The sequence below is a fragment of the Neodiprion lecontei genome, chromosome 7 (assembly GCF_021901455.1).
Source record: "Neodiprion lecontei isolate iyNeoLeco1 chromosome 7, iyNeoLeco1.1, whole genome shotgun sequence".
Taxonomy (NCBI): Eukaryota; Metazoa; Arthropoda; class Insecta; order Hymenoptera; family Diprionidae; genus Neodiprion; species Neodiprion lecontei.
The window spans coordinates 22,743,207-22,760,438 of NC_060266.1; the positions used below are offsets into that span (position 1 = coordinate 22,743,207).

Genomic DNA, 17,232 nt, shown 5'->3' on the forward strand with positions numbered 1-17,232 from the left:
GAGAATTCGACGGAACGGAAATTTTTTTTTAAGGCGACGGTATTACGCAATCCTCATCAAATGAAAGAACCAAACAAAATTATGGTCACGAGGTGAAGACAAATAGATAAAGTGGAATTCTGGTTGCACGAACTCAAGATATTTTTTTATTAATACTAATAAAATCGAAAGATAAGAATCCAACTAAACGGAAAAGAATTATTACAGCAACGAATTGCGGAACCGTCGTTAAATGGAGTGGTAAAAAAAAACTTTGAGTCACGAACCAGATATTATTTTACGTTTATTGAGTGATACGGAAAGGCGTCCATTTTTACAATCACTCTCGGACTTGAGGCAATCTTTCGGAAATAATTTGGGGGTAGTCTGGACGGTATAAATACCGAATCTCCGGCCAACTTACGACACTGACACTTCTTCCGAAGTACCTCAACACTCTCAACATGAAGGTTGTCGCCTCCCTCGTCTTTGCCGTCTTGGTGATCGCCCAACTCTACACCATGATCGAGGCTAAGCCCGATCCCAGTAAGAACAAACATTTAATACTAATAATAATTATTCTCAGAATTGCGAGTTGGAATTTTCTTTACCGATTGAAGAAAAGTACAATTTTATGAGGGTGGTTGTGGGATCCGTAGAATGAGGATGGGGTTCAATTTTCAAATTTGAAAAGTTCCAAAAACACGAAATCTCCAAATTTTGGTAGTGCAACTCAAAGTAAAGAAATCAAATTTCTACGAAACACCAAAATTTCGAATGGTGTGACATTCGACGCTCAAAGTTTTGAAAAGACAAAATCCTGAAAGGGCATAAATCTGACAAATCAAAATTTCAAAAGTGCAAAAATGAGAAAATTTACAAATTTGAATCTGCAAGATTTTCGGTTCTATGAATTTCTGGCTTGGAGAAATTTCAACGGTTTAATATTTCTTTGTTTTGGATTTTCGATATTTTTACGTTCGAAATCCTGGTCATTCCGATTTTCGATTTTTCTCAATTTTTACACCCACTCGTTGAATAAACTACGTTGCGTGGGCATATTTTAATTTTCAGAATCTTACTCCATCAAAACTTCACTTTTCGGAACTTTATTCAATCGTAACTTGAATTTTCGGAATCTTACAGTTTGAAACTTTGAGCCGTCGGTTTTCCGACCATTCGAAACCTTGTTGTTTCGTCGAAGTTTGATTTCTTCCCTTCAAGTTTCGCCACCAAACAATTCGGAATTTGACACATTCGCAACTATTCAAATTCGGAACTTCAACTTAACACCAAAATATTCATTCGTTTTTTCGTCACGTATCAGCTATCGATATTTACACGGTTACTGTAAAAAAAATTTATGTTCCAGGTAAGATCGTCTATCTTGCGCCTGGTGGCAAGTGAATGCGTGAGGTGAGTTTGAAACAAGTCAGTCAGTTCACAATTAAACTCATTGTCATAACAAAAATGTCCGTTCAAGCCTCAAGTACTTTCAGGCTACAAAAGCGTTCCGGCTATTTTTCCTACAACTATTAGTGGTCGTGTTAATTGTTTTACAGAGTTTTCGAATAATGGTAGATTATGACGTTCCTCCTGTTTTCGACAAATCAAAATCAAGACAGAAATAAGAAATGCTGTCGTCACTACTAATCCTTTTCAAATATTTACCTGTTACAGCCTGTAACTTCGAACGGTAATTGGTCTTGAACGTGGACTATAATTAAAAATGTCAATCTACTTGTGTCCAGTTGTCTCGAAATAAGTGACGTTCACATCCAGCCCCGAAGACCAACTGCGTATAAAATAATCATGTAACTCTTGGAATCAATAAAATACTTTTTGCTCTCCGTAGCGTTTAAACCTATGAAAAAATGCAAAGTAAAAATGACAACCGAATCGAGAAGCGAACGAACGGCGATAAAATTGAAAAAATATCATCGATGTAATCAAAGCACTATTTAAAAGTCCAATGAAAATTCACAAAATGCATAAAACGTTCGATCACAACATTAAAAGTTCATTTTTTTTTTTTTTTTTTCAGGCATTTTGTTCATCGATGCTAATTCTCAACTTCCTTGATACATGCTTTACAAAACGGTACAAATACAGTGTCAACTAATGCGAAGTTGGATGTTCTTCAAAAACCCGATAAGAAAAAGCAGTAAAAAGAATCTCAAAAAGTCTTGATCCTCACAATCTTAATAAAGTACAATTTTCGTAATCAGGACGATATCCAATCGGTGCAACAATGACTCCGAAAAATGCGTCTCAAATCACTCGGGTATATTATCGTTATGTTTGATTTTTGGGTTGGCCGTTGCCCGGACCATTGTTATCCGAATAACCATATCACATCGTTTTTGTATCATAGCTCAAGTTTCGTAACGATATTGCTAAGCATGAAAGCCTGCATCGAGATGAGATGATCCCGCATCATCCAGATCGCGATCTCTTTCCCGGAGTGGATCTTCGCCGTAACTGGCAAGTCATATATTTATTACCGTAATTTTTCTAAGCTTTTTTTTACAGCCAGAGTAACTGGGCTCAAATCGTGAAGCGCGCCACTCATCTCTCATCGTTAATTGCTGCTGGCGCATTGCAGGAGAGAAGAAACCTTTACTCGTAGATCTACTAATCGCAACTCATCCTTGCGGTTCAGATCCGCCCGAAGCCGATATGCGATCTGGAAATTGAAATTACCGCACCGCGGTATCTGGAGTGCAAAGCATCTTGCGTAAGCGGTTAATCATCGGACTTGACATTTTAATGGACGCTGTTTTCCAAGGTTTAGTATCCCGGCTGCGCCACCTTTGATGTCAATTAAATTCGGAAAAAATCATCCAACAACAATGAACGCTAGTCGAGCGAGATCCTCGATAAATCTTTGAGCCATTTTACGCAACGCAGCGCCTGACTTATCGCTCTTTTTTCACGTCTTGAGGAATCCTTACGACACGTTTATTACGAACAAGGAAACGTTCAGAGGTTTTTATACCGCGAATGGTTAAACGACGTTTAACCTAACTCGGAGCGATTCTCCTTGAACGTGAAATTCCGACTTCTTGAATCTCGAATCCACGTTGCGGAAATAAATTGACGGGAATTACCGCATGTCCTAGGACGTTTCACCGAGAAATTTGCGGAGTCAAGGATTATACATCTATAAAATTTCACAACGAGCGAATTCCTCGCGGCGGGAGACAATTGCATCTGTCAATTGGAACTGCGGTTCGAGAGTCTGTAGATTTTTTATTTTAATTTTTTCTCTATTTTCACCAAAAATTAGAGACATGTCGAGGAAAATGTCCTTTACACCCGTGATGCAGTTCGGCTTTGGGCATAGCGCGTAATGCGAAGACATTCGCAAAAGTTTGAGTAACAACGCTGAGTGACGGACTTGAGCGAGAAGAGAGGAGCCGAGAGGAAAATAGGAAGCAGGAATTTGTTGGCCGATTGAAAGACAGGAGATTTGAGGAAAGAGAGAATATTGCGTCGTCGTCCGCGGCGAATCGTCAACTTTGACATTTCATTGTAAAATGTAATTAAGAAAGTTAACCGATAAAACCCGAGGAAAATTACTCGGGGGCAAAACGCAACGAATTCAACGCCGGAAGCGAATTGTCGGTGACAAACAACTGCATCCCACCTCCCCTACCCCGTGTTTGTTACAAAATTACGCCACTCGTACTTCATCGGTAAACAATTACTTGACGGAATCCAGCAGCTGCACTCAACGAAATTGCTCACTTTTCGACAGACTTGAGTGAATGAATTTTGACGTTTGCTTTTTCACAAGGATCAGAAATGTTATGGCGAAGAATTTAGCTGCCGTAACACAGCTCGGTAAAGAATATATAAATATTTTTCATCAGTTTATATTGAAATGAATAAATTTTGATTTTGTACATCGAATAATAACCAAAATCTTCATTTATTACTTGTAAGGTTCGCTCTTGTCTTTTTTACGTTGACAAATAAGACCGATCAACACGAATTTTGAATCTGAGTTCTAGATGTCAAATTTTCATTTCCTCCACGTAACTAATAGTATAAAAAAAAAAAAGGTTTATTATATAAGATTTGATGTTTTACAAATCCGAACCTGTATTTTCTCAAACATTCATTGTAAGTAATAGACAAACTTCGGTTTTGCATTTAAGTCACTTTTATGCCAAAATTTGAAAGCGAAACCGAAGTTTGTTGAATTATTATTTACGATAAATGTTGGTAAAAATATATAATTATTTTAAGAATTCGAAATCTCGTTTTGGTTTCTTAAAAAGCAAATTCTGTCTAATAAAACTATTTTCCACTTATTAGTTACGTGGAAAAGATCAAAATTCGACATCTAGAACCCGAACTCCAAATTCGTTCTGAACAATGTGATTCAAATGACGTAATTGTTGATGGTACAAGCTGACATTCAAAGTATTCTCATTTCGCAAAATTCGCTTGCCAAATCGGGTGTATAATTCTGAGATTCGTGGCTCGATCCATGAAGCGCATAATTTTCTGCAGCAGCGTTTGCAACCATGTTCGGTAATTCGAGTGGGCGGATTATTTCGGCCCGTGTAATAAACGTTTAACATGCGGTGCGTGATATTCGGCCCCATGAGAACTCGTTAAAGTTAAAACAAACGTTTTGCGCGCAGAAACGCTGACCACTTTCGCAATGCGTTACATATTCCGCCCGACCCACACACGCCTATAATTTTCCCCATACGAGTGGAAAGTATAACTCTCCTACGTGATGAGAGAGTTCTCTGAAAAGGAACGAACGCAGGAGTGAAGTAATAATCATCTCACAGCGCGCACGATCTGCCTGATTATCCACGTCTCATCCCGACGGAGGAGATGATCGATCGATCGATCCATCGATCGATTCCCCTCTGCGGACTCCAAAGACCCGAAGGATCGATCTTCGGGTCACGTGGTTCGCGGATGATCGTCACTTTTCCGGGCTAATTGAGAGCGACGTAATTTACACCGCCGGAAGCTTCCGGTCTTATATCTCAAGGACGAGGATCCGCCAGCTAGCGGGACGAATCTTCGGTTTATAAGTCGTTCCGAGAGGACGTGAAAGTTTCTCAAGTTCTACACTCAGCGACCCTCCGCAACGACCGTAAATTGATTTGTAATCCCTTCTCAAACATTCGGCTAAGAGGATATTCTGCTTTCCGGATGGCAGATGTCGCCCAGACTTCCTTTTGTCTGGGAAAAAAGTCGACCGAGTCAAGTTGAAGTCGCTGTTTTATGAGGGAGGAATAAATAAACACGTTCGACTTTCGATGCTTGGTGTTGGAAGAGAAACGGAATTAAATAAAACTCGTGCTATTCTTGTTCGTAAATTGACACAACGTTCCAGTTGGTCTCAAGTTTCACGTTCACGGGAATTTCTCGCTCCCGTTAAACAGCTTTTAGGTCAGAAATCACGCTGATCCGAACATCGTCAGAGCGTTTGTTTTTTAAATAATGAACCACATTGTGATAAGGTACCCATTACAATTCCTCTTCGATTCACCCTCTTCAGGACACTATCGAAATGTTGAATCGAACGGCGTAAAAGCCTCGTCATTGAATAAGAACGTCCCGGCTTGATTTTGAATCGATCCTTGACAAAAGTCCTCGAGGAGCGTTTATTTCCTTGAGCAGATACGTAACGCGGCGTTTCGCAAAGGCACGCGCCACGTAACGAAGGTAACCATGTTACGGATACGCTGAACGCCACGGCGAGTTATAAATAATAGGATGAAGGTGGTGTTTAAAACCAGAGTATGATGAATCGGCAATCGAGCGATAATGTAACTGAACGAGCAAATTGGTAAATCGCGGTGTCGAGCATGCGAGAGACGAACGGATGGTCGGTGCATAACGGAGCTGCATAGCAAACGTGCAGTTTTCTGCAGCCGCATAGTGAAGGGGCAAAAAAGCCGCTGCGGTACCCCGATTCCTCCGCCTAGAACCGCGTGCATCATCGCTAAACTGTAACAAAGAATCGGGCAGGTATATAAGCTCGGCGTTGGATCATCTTTCCAGTTCGCCTGGACTCTTCGTTCACAAAGCATAATATGATGAAACGTCTTCAGGTAAGTAAGAAACCCAACGCACCGTTGATTTTACCAGCGATTTGCGATTTCATTTTGTCAAGTCCGCGATAATGGAAAATCTTTTCACCCTGAAACGGTAGAAGCGGAATAAAAAACTTCATTAGCTTTTAGGAACTGTCGAAGAACTCTTTGTTCTCGGGTACCTTTCTACATTTCATCGTCTCATTCATCCTACGTCAACCCGCGGTCGTCACGCGGACTATAACCATCGAACGATACGTCGAGACGAATCGACAAGTCATGCGTTTCATTGATACTAGCAAATTACTTTCTGCACTCGATGTGTTCCTCGACGAAACAAAAACCAATTCTTAACTCCACCAGTGCGAACGTTGTTGTTAATGGAGATTGAGTTCACTTCTGGACTGAAAAATTTCTTCATCCTGTACGTACTTTCTTTGATCATGAAACGACACATAGGTCCATTGATTTTCTCTTTGGAATCAAACATCAGGTTTAGAACAAAGACAAAGATTCCGTTCTTATGCCTCCATAAGAAGGTCCGTTTCCTTATCCATTCTTATCTTCGACCGTGAAAATACCAGTTTCAAAGATCCACGTAACTTCTCTTCTTTCGACCAGTAAAAGACCGATCCATAGATCTTCTTTTCAAAATACGTTAAAATTCAGCCCACTTATCTCGTTTCTCATACTGTTTCTAACCTCGTATCTCATTCTCCTTCAGAATACAGGGTTCCTCATGGTGCTGGCGTGTCTAGGAGGGACGGTATCGGCCGGTCTTTTGCCAGGCGGTGGAGGAGGTTACCAATACAACAGGCCCGGAGGACCCGGAGGATCAGGTACCAATGGACTGTTTGGAGGCGGAGGCCAGAGGCCATCAGGATCCTACGGAGCTCCTGGTTTCCCCGGAGGATTCGGGAGTCCAGGAACTGGATTTGGCGGGGGGCCAAGCATCACCGGAAGTGGTTTCGGCGGACAGCCGTCCGGATTCCAGGGACCGTCGAACATTGGTGGCGGGTACAATTACAACAATGACAACGGCAGGGTGAGACAATTGGAAGCATTCGTCCTTGGGGTGAACACCCTTGGCAAGATACTGTAATTGACCAATCGGTAGAGAGTCGGTGATCAGAACGACTCTCAATAAGCCCGAAATCGAAACTGTGTCCTGCCTTGGTTTCGTCAATTAATGTCCTTGAGGATGTACTGGCTGAATACTTTATGATAAGATAAAAATCGGGGAAAAATCGTCCGTAATAAAGATAACAAGTAATTGAATTTTAACAATAATAATTCACAAAAGTTATCAATGAATTGTTTCAACGAAACATTGTTTGACAAATTTTTAAGGAATGTTTTTTTCCTTTTTTTTTTTTTGTCGTGTCAAATGAATTCGTTGATTCTTCTGGAGACACATGAATTTTTGAAAGAATTTTCTTAGGATTTTCAAATTTCCGTTTTAGAAAATTTGTAAAGGCTGTATTTATGAAACTATTTGACTGTAATTTACAACCATTTTGAATTCACGATTTTTCCGCCATTTATAGAAATTTTTAATTTTCAAAAACCGAAATTTCAAAACAAAGAGAACATTTTCAAAAAATTCATGTGTATTCAGAAAAATTAACGGATTCGCTTCACATGACAAAAAAAAAAAAAATAAAACATTCCCTAAAAATTTGTTAAACAATGTTCTGTTCAAACAATTTATCGACAACTTCTGGGCATTATTATCATTCAAGTTTGATTTTATCATCGTCTTTATTGAGGTTGATTTTTTTTTTTCAATTTTCATTTTATCATAAAGTATTCAATATTGTCGACGAGACTCACTTTCAGTTAAGAATGTGGAGACAGTACATCCTTAAAACTTCTATAACGCAAAAAATTCCAAATTCGTGAACTCGTGGCTGACATGCAGACAACTGTTGTCCGATTAGTCGGCTTAATTTTCTCCCGTGAAATAAACGGACATTACTTGGCTACGTAGTTATGTGTCGGTTGGTATTCTTCCGTGGTAAGCCGTGAAAAAATTCTTCGCACTTGACTCGGGAAATTTTTCCTCATTCCGAGTGATGAACGAGTCGCGTTTCGTCTCGTCGTGGGTGATAAGCGTCGAGCTGAAGAGTCGCGAGCTGTTCTCACCCTCGAGTATCTCGCGAAAAAGGGTAATTCGCGTAGAGCTTTCCACAAGCGCGGGATGCAAATTTCAAAATTACCATTTTTGAAACCCTCATCCTCCTCACCACACACTCGATCTACACGCGGGCCGCGAATGGTGCTCGAATTTAATTATCCAACAATCAAGTTCGCCATCGCTCACCGTGCTAATCGAACAAAAAACAGCCACGGATTCACCCTAAATCCACCCCGGGAATCAGGGATTTTTGGCGAGCGATGAAAAGAGCGAAAGAACCGAATTTTCAAACGATTTTCACTGGGTTAAAAAACTATTTTCATTCAATCGCATCTCATCGAGGTTGGAGAACGTTTTTCGCTCATAAGTCAGTAGCCGCGACCTGCCGGAGGCACCAACGAACCCGGAAGTTAATATCGGGAATAATTCATTCCCCCGCGTAGTTATAAACGATCGTTTCAGCAGGTAGTCTGCAAACGATATCGATAAATCATCAGCGGCCGCAGAGAAATCGGATCGGTCTTTAGGCGCCGCCTTCGCAATTAGAAATGGCAAGCTCTGGCATTTCTCATCTGCACAACGCTGCGGACAACTAAAACCTAGGTATAGGCGTGTCTTTGACGTTGGATAAACCATCGATTAATTTAAAGACAAATGAATTTTGTATATATAAATACAGACGAGGAGGATGGCAACGATTGAGAAATAAGATTAAAATTTTTTTTTCAAACTTGGTACTTCCAGCCGAAACCCTACAGCTTTCAATACGAAGTGAGAGACCCGCCGACCGGAAATGACTTCGGCCAACAGGAAAACAGCGACGGAAATACGGTGCGCGGTGAGTACAGAGTCCTGCTACCTGACTCAAGGACCCAAATAGTCAGGTACACAGCCGACGATGCGAGCGGTTACAACGCAGACGTTCAGTACGAGGGTCAAGCTCAGTTTCCTCAGTTTGGAGTCGCCGGATATGCGGGAGGTCCCAATTACCAGGGTGGATTTGGCGCCGGTGGTGGCGGCCATCGCGGAGGTAAGGAAAAACAGAGATAGAAAGGAAGGAGGAGCGGGGGAGGATTTACCCCTGGCTCAAAATCCCTCGTGTTAGAGAGTAACGAAAAGATAAAACAAAATCACTGCTGATATTAGGGAAAAACTAATTAACAAGATGCGGTAATTCTATCATTTCTCAAAGTCTCCGTTAATGTTAAAGAGCGAAGCTGAGAAACTGATTTTCTTATACTCTTGGCCATTCGGTCACACATTTTTCAAATCAATACTTTGGCCTGAGTTTTATTACTACGGGAGCCTCTAGGGGTCGCTGATCGCGAATCTGAAGTCGGAATTTGATTTTTAATTTCTGAATCCAATATGGCGGATGTTAAATCGAAATAAATAATCAAAATTCGATGATTACGGGCAAAACTTGTTATTTGGGATTTGTTAACGTTATACGAAGTTACAAGGGTCATTTGAAGTTTTAAGTAAACTGTGATATGGCTTTAAGTCAGATTGCTTCCCAAGAATGGGGAAAAAAAAAACAGGTACGCTGAAGACGATACAGAAAATACAATGTAGAAAAAGGAAAAGTATATATTTGTCCTGTTCTGAGAGCTTCTGCAAGCTCAAGTTATTATTTTTTTTAATACAATTTTTTTACAAAATAATGAAAGGCACTGTTCGAAAAATAGAGAATTGATTGGCGAACTTTTCTCTTTTCTTATTTTTTTTCTTCTTCTTCTTCTTCTACTCTGCCGATAAGAGACAGGTTGCGTTTAATAAGCGAACGAATTGACGCGCATAATTGGATACGTGTTTATGGGAGGATGTTGGTTGTAATTACGGTTTCAATGGATATCCTAGAGAGTATATTAAGTATATTTTATCGAGGTTGTAAAATACTTGGTTTGGTCGCAGGTGGTTTCGGGGGTGGAAACGGAAGCGGATTCGGCAACGGCGGGACTCCGAACAACCAATATTTGCCACCGGGTGCTGATTATGGGAAATAATTACCGCTGCTAATATACCTCTTGATATCCTAGACCGAAAACATAATACGCCGTGAGACCCCATCGCAACGTTATTGCTAGCTATAATTACCCAAACTCTCTTCGTTTCTTTACATCTCCTTATTATCTCTTTCCTCGATATTCTTACGTGCATAATCTTATTCCAATTTAATTCGTACTCAAGGCTTGGCCAGTTCATTGTATAAATATATTTTCATGCATAAAACGCCAGTTTTATAAATATAATCTTATACCCATGTACCATAACGTATTCGTAACGTCGTTAAATCGGTTTTATTATTTTATTCTTCATTTAATACGTGACGAACGTAAATTTGTGTCATATAAATAAACGAGCAAATATTTTATTACACAAGCATTGTACAATATGTAATAAAACGTGAAATGAAAATATCCGCAAAAACTTTATGCACGTCACTTCCTATTTTTTACAACTTATACAATATACAACAACGTACATTATATACGTGTGCTGCTTGTGCGTGGGTGAAAATACACGTGATTGTTTATAATATTTATAATTCATCAATGAAATTACGTTAAAAACAACGTTTCCTGAGGTATAAATGAAAGAATTAACCCGCTTGCAACAAATTTCGTACAGAACGTCGAGACGCTTTTCTTGAAGCTCGACCCCCTGCCACTTCTGCACCCTTCACTTCGACCCTTGAGTCGGGTGCTTCCGGTTCTCCTCGACGCATATCCGCATCCGTGAACAAGCAATTGTTTTCATATCGGGTTATTTCCCTCAAGCCGGAAATTGCCACGAGCTATTTCATTTCCTTAGTCTCAACTCGGTTTTCTACAGATCATCACTTTCGTCTTACATCGCGTTAAAACTGGACATTAATAATAGATATGAGAATAAACGTAGAACTAAAACGTAAATGATAATTCGAGGATCGAGGAGCGGCGAAATAGATTCTCCCTCTACTTTGACTCCTGAAAAGTTTCACCTCGAACCGGAAGTGACGCCGTTGATGCAAACATATGTCGGACCCCGTCCGCCGGCGTCACTGTAGGATTAGGGTAGTGCGACAAGGGTGGAAAGAGGGAGTTTCGGAAAGCTTATATTCTCTAATGAAATGCTTCTTGACGTTTTAAGTACACTTTTAGCTCGGCGAATGACTCGCGTTTACGGTGTCCAATCGGCTTTGCAAATACGTTACACTAATTCCAATTTATAGATGACAGCTATGAGAATCGGGAATCCGGTTTTACGCTTCAGACGGACTCAGAATCCACGAGTTCAATTACAAAAAACCGTGAACCGTACAGTTCGGACGGAAAAAAAAAAAATCGTTCGGAGAACGAGGACTTAAATTTCAGCTGATTTTTTCCTTAAACTAACGATGATAATTAAAAGCCTTGTCATTTGTGTATATTCTTCTGACAAATATGCGGAGAAATTTTTATCTTAAAAGTCTTTGAAAAGCGGGACGAATTACGCTGCCACCAAATTTCTTCTTTTTTTTTTTTTTTTTCTTGCACGGATAAAATCCTCTTATTTTCGTCCAGCTTTGCGTAACACAAAATTCCAAACGCGAGGCGAAGAACGCTGTGGAAAAATTCTCTGCCAAGTTTCCTAACGACAAGTAGTTCTTCAGGGTCGAATAATTCCAGCACGTAACTGCAGGTACGTACGAGTGTTCAACCAACAGGATCGCATCGATCACGTCCATTACGTACACAGTCAGCCGTAATCATTCCGCAGACTCCAGGGATTTTCGTTGAAGATCAACTGCAGTGCTGCAGATCGGCGTAGTTTGAGAATAGAAAAAAGACTTTGGACGAAGTTAACAAATGAAGCGGGGAAGAAATCCCCAGGGAATAAATAACGAGCCAACCGTGATGGAAAGCTGCGGCAGCGAAACGAAGCGTCAAAAAGCGTGCGGAGCGTTACAACCGATCAAGTCAAATTCGAAACTTTCTTGCCGCGTTGTTTTTGTTTCATAGGAAAATTTCTTACCAGTCTGATTGATCGAGTAACGCGGAGCAAGCGAAGGGCGGCAATCCACTCGCCGTGAGACACGTATAACGACACGGTGTATCAAATGTTCCTAATTTGTCAGAAACGTGAGAGATAAGGGAAGAACTTCTTGCCGAGTGGCTGTACAGCAGGGCGTAACACTCGGTGTCCCGTTCCTCGTGAATTTATGTGTACGTGATAGAGCGAGGGACCACGAAATACACGCAGATATTGCTAGAGCATGCCGGTGCAAAATAGAGACCCCCGAATGTGTGCGCATGGCGCTGTTATACCGGGAGAGCTTTTGCCTTGTATCAGCTTCCGGCGGGCGCCCGGGAACGAAACGGTTTTGTCCATTACCGAATTACCTCGTAGAGAGGGAGACGAGGAGGGATGGATAGATAGAGAGGAAGAGAGAGAGAGAGAGAGAGAGAGAGAGAGAGAGTGAACGAATAGATTGAGCTGGCTTCAGGTCGAAGTTGGAAACCCGGCTAGATAAACATCGCCTAGCCAGCTACATGATTCAACCGAGCTTAATTATGATCGGTAGGGATTGAGCTGTGCATCTAGCCTCGATTAAATTTCATCAGGTTCAACCATGGTTCGGAGGTAAAGTTTGATAACCGTCTTCCCAAGAGCGGCCAACGAGGAGAATTTTGCATCCGTCGCTTCACCCTTTTAAATATACATTTTTTCTTTCATTCAAATCCCTTGAAACTGGATATGTTAAGGTTTTCGAAGTCATTGATTTCAAAAATGGGGTCAGATTTGAGATATCTTCAAAATTCGAGATCGCAAATCTAATATGTGAGAATAGAATTAATTTTTATGTTTTTAGTCCACCATATTCGATCCATCATCTTGAATTTTGAAATTCTGACGTCGGATTCGATTTCAGCGACCTTGGAAACTCCGCGGTAACAAATTTTAAGCGAATTGAATGAATTTTCATACTTCGAGTCCTCTATATTTGATCCGCTATTTTGAATTTAAAAATTTTGACGTTGGATTCGTTTCTAGCCACCTTAAAAATCCAGGATTACCGGGTTCCACTTTTCTAGTCCTCTTAACCTTCCCACAATTACATTTATTCTGTAAAAACAGGTATTTTCAACACTGTGTTTACTTATATCGCTCACTATATTTGCAGAATCGTGATAATCGCTGTCAAAACATCAACATTGACATCCTAGAAATCAAATTACGAAAAAAAAAAAAATAAAAATAACAGCCACATCTGAAAAGTTGAGTACAAATCTTGAATAACCGATTCAAAAAAGATTTCTCATACATGCTATAGTCCGTTTTCACCGACTGGGATAAATGTCACGGCAGTGCGTATACCTCGATAATAATATAAAACGAAGGCGTTTTACTCCGTCGGTAAATACTGACTGCAGCGTCCCCTTAATCTTCCTTCCAATGTTGTGGTCAGAGGGTGATTTCTGTCTTTCGAGTCAGTCGAACACTGAAACTCGAGTAAACGGGACGTGCCTCGGATGTTTACATAACAGCCGGCCGGGTCCTGGCACGAATATAGATATAACATATAATAAACGGCGTCGATCAGTCACTCGCTTTCATCGCGAGTCACGGATCCTCGGATCAGCTTCGGCAAGCGAAGCACTTCCGTGCGCGTCGATAATTGTCCGCAAGTGTGACGAGGGCACGTATAAGAGGCGTCGATGTCTTGCACGCCCGGTTTCCCTCGAGTTGGGCCCGCATTAAACCGACCCGAAGGACAAAACACACCCCCGAGGAAGTTCGCCACCCCCCCGTGAATTTGTCAATGACATTAGATCGTCGGGGGTGATGTTGGTATTATATTCCCGACGCCCTCGGGCCGATTTTGCCATTGTTATAGCCACCCTATCGCGGAAACACCTCGGGTAAGCTATGCCCTGCAAATTAACCACCCCCATTCCACCTCCCTTCACCCTCCTCGTCTGCCCTTCGATCCTCAACCCCCGATAGAGACACCCGTGACTAAGGACAGTGACGCGAGTCCTGACTCCCGGCGACTTCTGACAGCTGCTTCCACCCCCAGGACGATGCCGCTGGAAGGGATATGGTGAGTTACTACATCGACCTAAATCTTGTGTGTGATTTTTTCTTTACCAGGTAACTGTTTTGGAAATGCAATTTTGTTAGCAAAAAACGTGAGGTAATAATGAACCAATTGCAAAGCAAGCACTCGAGATGTACTTTACCGATTTTATTCAATCTTTGATATGTTATAGTACATCAAGGATTATTGGACATGTACTTTTTTTCAAGTGCCACTTCGGCCGGTCTAGGATCAAAAATTATCCCTGAAGTTTACAACCTCTGATTGGTTTCTTAGGATTCTTCGACAATGACGTGAAATTTTTTTTTCCTCAAATTGAACGTCGCTTACAATCAACAGACGATAATATCCGCAACGTTTTTGTACCCTCAGGTTTAAAATCATTCTCCGTTTTTCAGGGGTAAGCTTCATGGTTGGTCTTTAACATATCACAGAAAGAAGAAAATCGCTGAAATAAGGTAAGTGTACCAGTTTTTGTCGAGGTCACAATTAGACCCAATTATTGACCCTTGTATTTTACAATATTATAAATCGTCGGCACAAATTGTGAATTTCTCAATGACTAGAACCAATTGCTAGAGGGTTGGGCACTAGAAATTGATTTTTTAGTCATTTCATAACCGAGGATCGAACATATACAACCAAAAAAGCTCAGCGATTGGGACAGGGTTAATATCTGGTACAATTACCTCACAATCTCGGCTACTTTTCTCGTTCGAAACGTGATTTCACGCGTGTTTGACGGTAACAGAACGATCTAAAACCTCTAACCGCGAATTCAGAAGGTACACTGCAACGCCAGCTAGCTGCAAAATGGAGGTGCATAACTTATTAGAGCATAGTTCTGGAACCGAGCCGAGATCGGCGATGAACCCAAGTTGATAATGCTGACTCTTACCATGAGCTCTGCGGGGGGCGAAAGTTGTCCACTTTACGGTGACAAATTCCCCCGAAACGGCATGAATTTGGCAGTTGAACTACGGTGTTCCGTAACTGGTTAAAAATTGACCGTGTGTGCACAGAGAGGGGCGGGGGGGTTGTATCGGGGGGGTGGGGATGATTTCGAATCGGGACCGCGAGTTTCGGGGTCTGAATCGATAGACGTTAGGGCAACCGTTCAGTGTTCCCCATGTTAATTGGTTGCTGTCTGGCTGTTTGCTGACAGGTAAATTGGGTATGAATAGGCCGGTTTCGTCGACGAGCAATTATTGAAAACTAACCAAACTCTAATTACGTTGCGGCACGCAAATATTAACGGGTTCCTCCACTGCGTCGGCGCCCCGAAGAGGGGCAATATTGAGAAAAACTCTTTCTCTATGCCAAAGTTTCTGACGTTGATAATTCAGCCGACCGTCTAACCGGCCATCATGCACACCACTCGACTTCCAGTCGTGCCCGTACGTAATTACGTACGGACAAACACAAACGCGAACACACAATCAAGATCGTAAATCGCTTCGCAAACTTCCTCTTCGTCAATTTTCTGACGTTCTCTGTCGGCTGACGATGCTCAGGTAAAACAGATACATAGAAATAACGATGTCCTTTCATTATTCATGTCTCGGGAACGAAGCCTCCAATCATCCACCGATTACTTTTCGTTACTGGTTTACGTATAACGTAGCTTGAGGATTCATCGGTTAGTGCACAAATTGACGTAACGAAAATATCGTATCAAACAAAAGTTCGGACAGTAAAACTGTGCTTTACTTGTGTCGGGTTTCATCTATTTTTTATGTTGGTAAAAAGTAAAGTAGATTAAACAGAGAAACGTGCGTTCAGAAAGTGGAGAAACTTCAGTTGTAATCGAGTTTTTTTTTTTCTATCACCTTAACGTTCCTTTTTTAACTTTGCATATCTCGATTTTCAGAGAAAAAAGGATGTTGGTGTAATCGTCCTGAAAATTAAAAATTAAGTCTTCACCAGATCTTATCGTTTTTAAGTGTAGAGAATCACTTCCAATCATTTTCGGATGGACGTCTGTGTGTGATTAATTTTTTGTTAAACGATGTCACGAAAACAAGTTACTGGATCTTAATGATTTTTATTTGAATCGATGCTGCTTTTCCAAACTTAGAAATGATTAGATTTTAGCTTTGGTCGGTTTAGTAATTTTCCAATTATTTAAATAACAGAGATTCCGAAAAATCAAATGAAAATGACGATATCTGAAGAACGGATGAAAAGATTTGAACGAAAATTGGTACCGTGAGGTTTTTTGGATCTTAAGTAAGGCTTGCGAAATTTAAATTTGGCGAACTCAATAAGCTAAAAGAAACCAAAAACATGTGGATTGTGATGAAAGCCGGTACTCATCGGTTTTTTGGATAGCTGATCACAAATCTGAAGTCATATACCGAAATCCAAAATAGCAATCCAATATAGTCGAAAAAAATTTTTAAATATTCGGATTTCGGTACAAATTGGTAGACGGAGATTTTTCGGGTCACCGATAGCAAATCCAAGGTCACCCTTCCAAAATTTGTAACGGTGGATCCAAAATAGTGGTTCAAAATTTTTTAAATCGTAATATTTTCATGTAAATCTGAATTTGTAGTTCGAACTTCGAATTGGACATTATTCTTTGTTTTTTCTCTACACTAAGAAATATTTTACTTGTTACAGTAACTAGAAAAAATCAGTAAAACAGGTATCGTTAAAAAAAACTGTTTGAATATTGTTGGGATTACGAAAAACGAGCTATTGTCGATCCTTTTTTGGTAATTGCAACGCAAAATCAGTTTGTTCGGTTTACTCTACTTTTTTAGCTAAGCGAGGCTTTAACGTCAATTTATCGTTGCACAAGCATTAAATTTTCGCAACAGTTACGCGAAAATCTAGCAACAGTGATCGTAATGAGAAAGAATAGTAACGGATACCAGACTTTCCGGTAACAGATAGAAAACTAATTTTCATTTTCTACCTAGAACAATATTTTGTCGATTGTGGTAAAAAATGAAAATAGTTAAGGACTGAGCGGT

General features: G+C 40.7%; 1 protein-coding gene across 3 annotated transcripts; it reads left to right on the forward strand.

Moving 5' to 3' along the window:
• Positions 1-409: 409 nt before the first annotated feature.
• LOC107221212 (acanthoscurrin-1) lies at positions 410-10,607 on the forward strand. Of its 3 annotated transcripts, XM_046745275.1 has the most exons (8): positions 410-525; positions 1,352-1,395; positions 1,660-1,924; positions 2,024-2,263; positions 2,354-2,463; positions 6,775-7,095; positions 8,932-9,217; positions 10,102-10,607. In XM_046745275.1, exons 6-8 carry the CDS (start codon positions 6,790-6,792, stop codon positions 10,191-10,193), a joined length of 684 nt encoding a protein of 227 aa, XP_046601231.1. In that variant the 5' UTR covers positions 410-525; positions 1,352-1,395; positions 1,660-1,924; positions 2,024-2,263; positions 2,354-2,463; positions 6,775-6,789; the 3' UTR covers positions 10,194-10,607. The 3 variants fall into 3 exon arrangements, with proteins under 3 accessions (XP_046601231.1, XP_046601230.1, XP_015515613.2); XM_046745274.1 differs by having other exon boundaries at positions 2,024-2,463; XM_015660127.2 differs by lacking the exons at positions 410-525; positions 1,352-1,395; positions 1,660-1,924; positions 2,024-2,263; positions 2,354-2,463 and adding an exon at positions 5,977-6,068.
• The last annotated feature ends 6,625 nt before the right edge of the window (positions 10,608-17,232 follow it).

Bases quoted from the DNA above. Each gene is read 5' to 3' on its own strand.
- LOC107221212 (XM_015660127.2), top strand. The intron at 7,096-8,931 runs GTGAGACAATTG...TGGTACTTCCAG, and splicing joins ACAACAATGACAACGGCAGG to CCGAAACCCTACAGCTTTCA. The intron at 9,218-10,101 runs GTAAGGAAAAAC...GTTTGGTCGCAG, and splicing joins TGGTGGCGGCCATCGCGGAG to GTGGTTTCGGGGGTGGAAAC.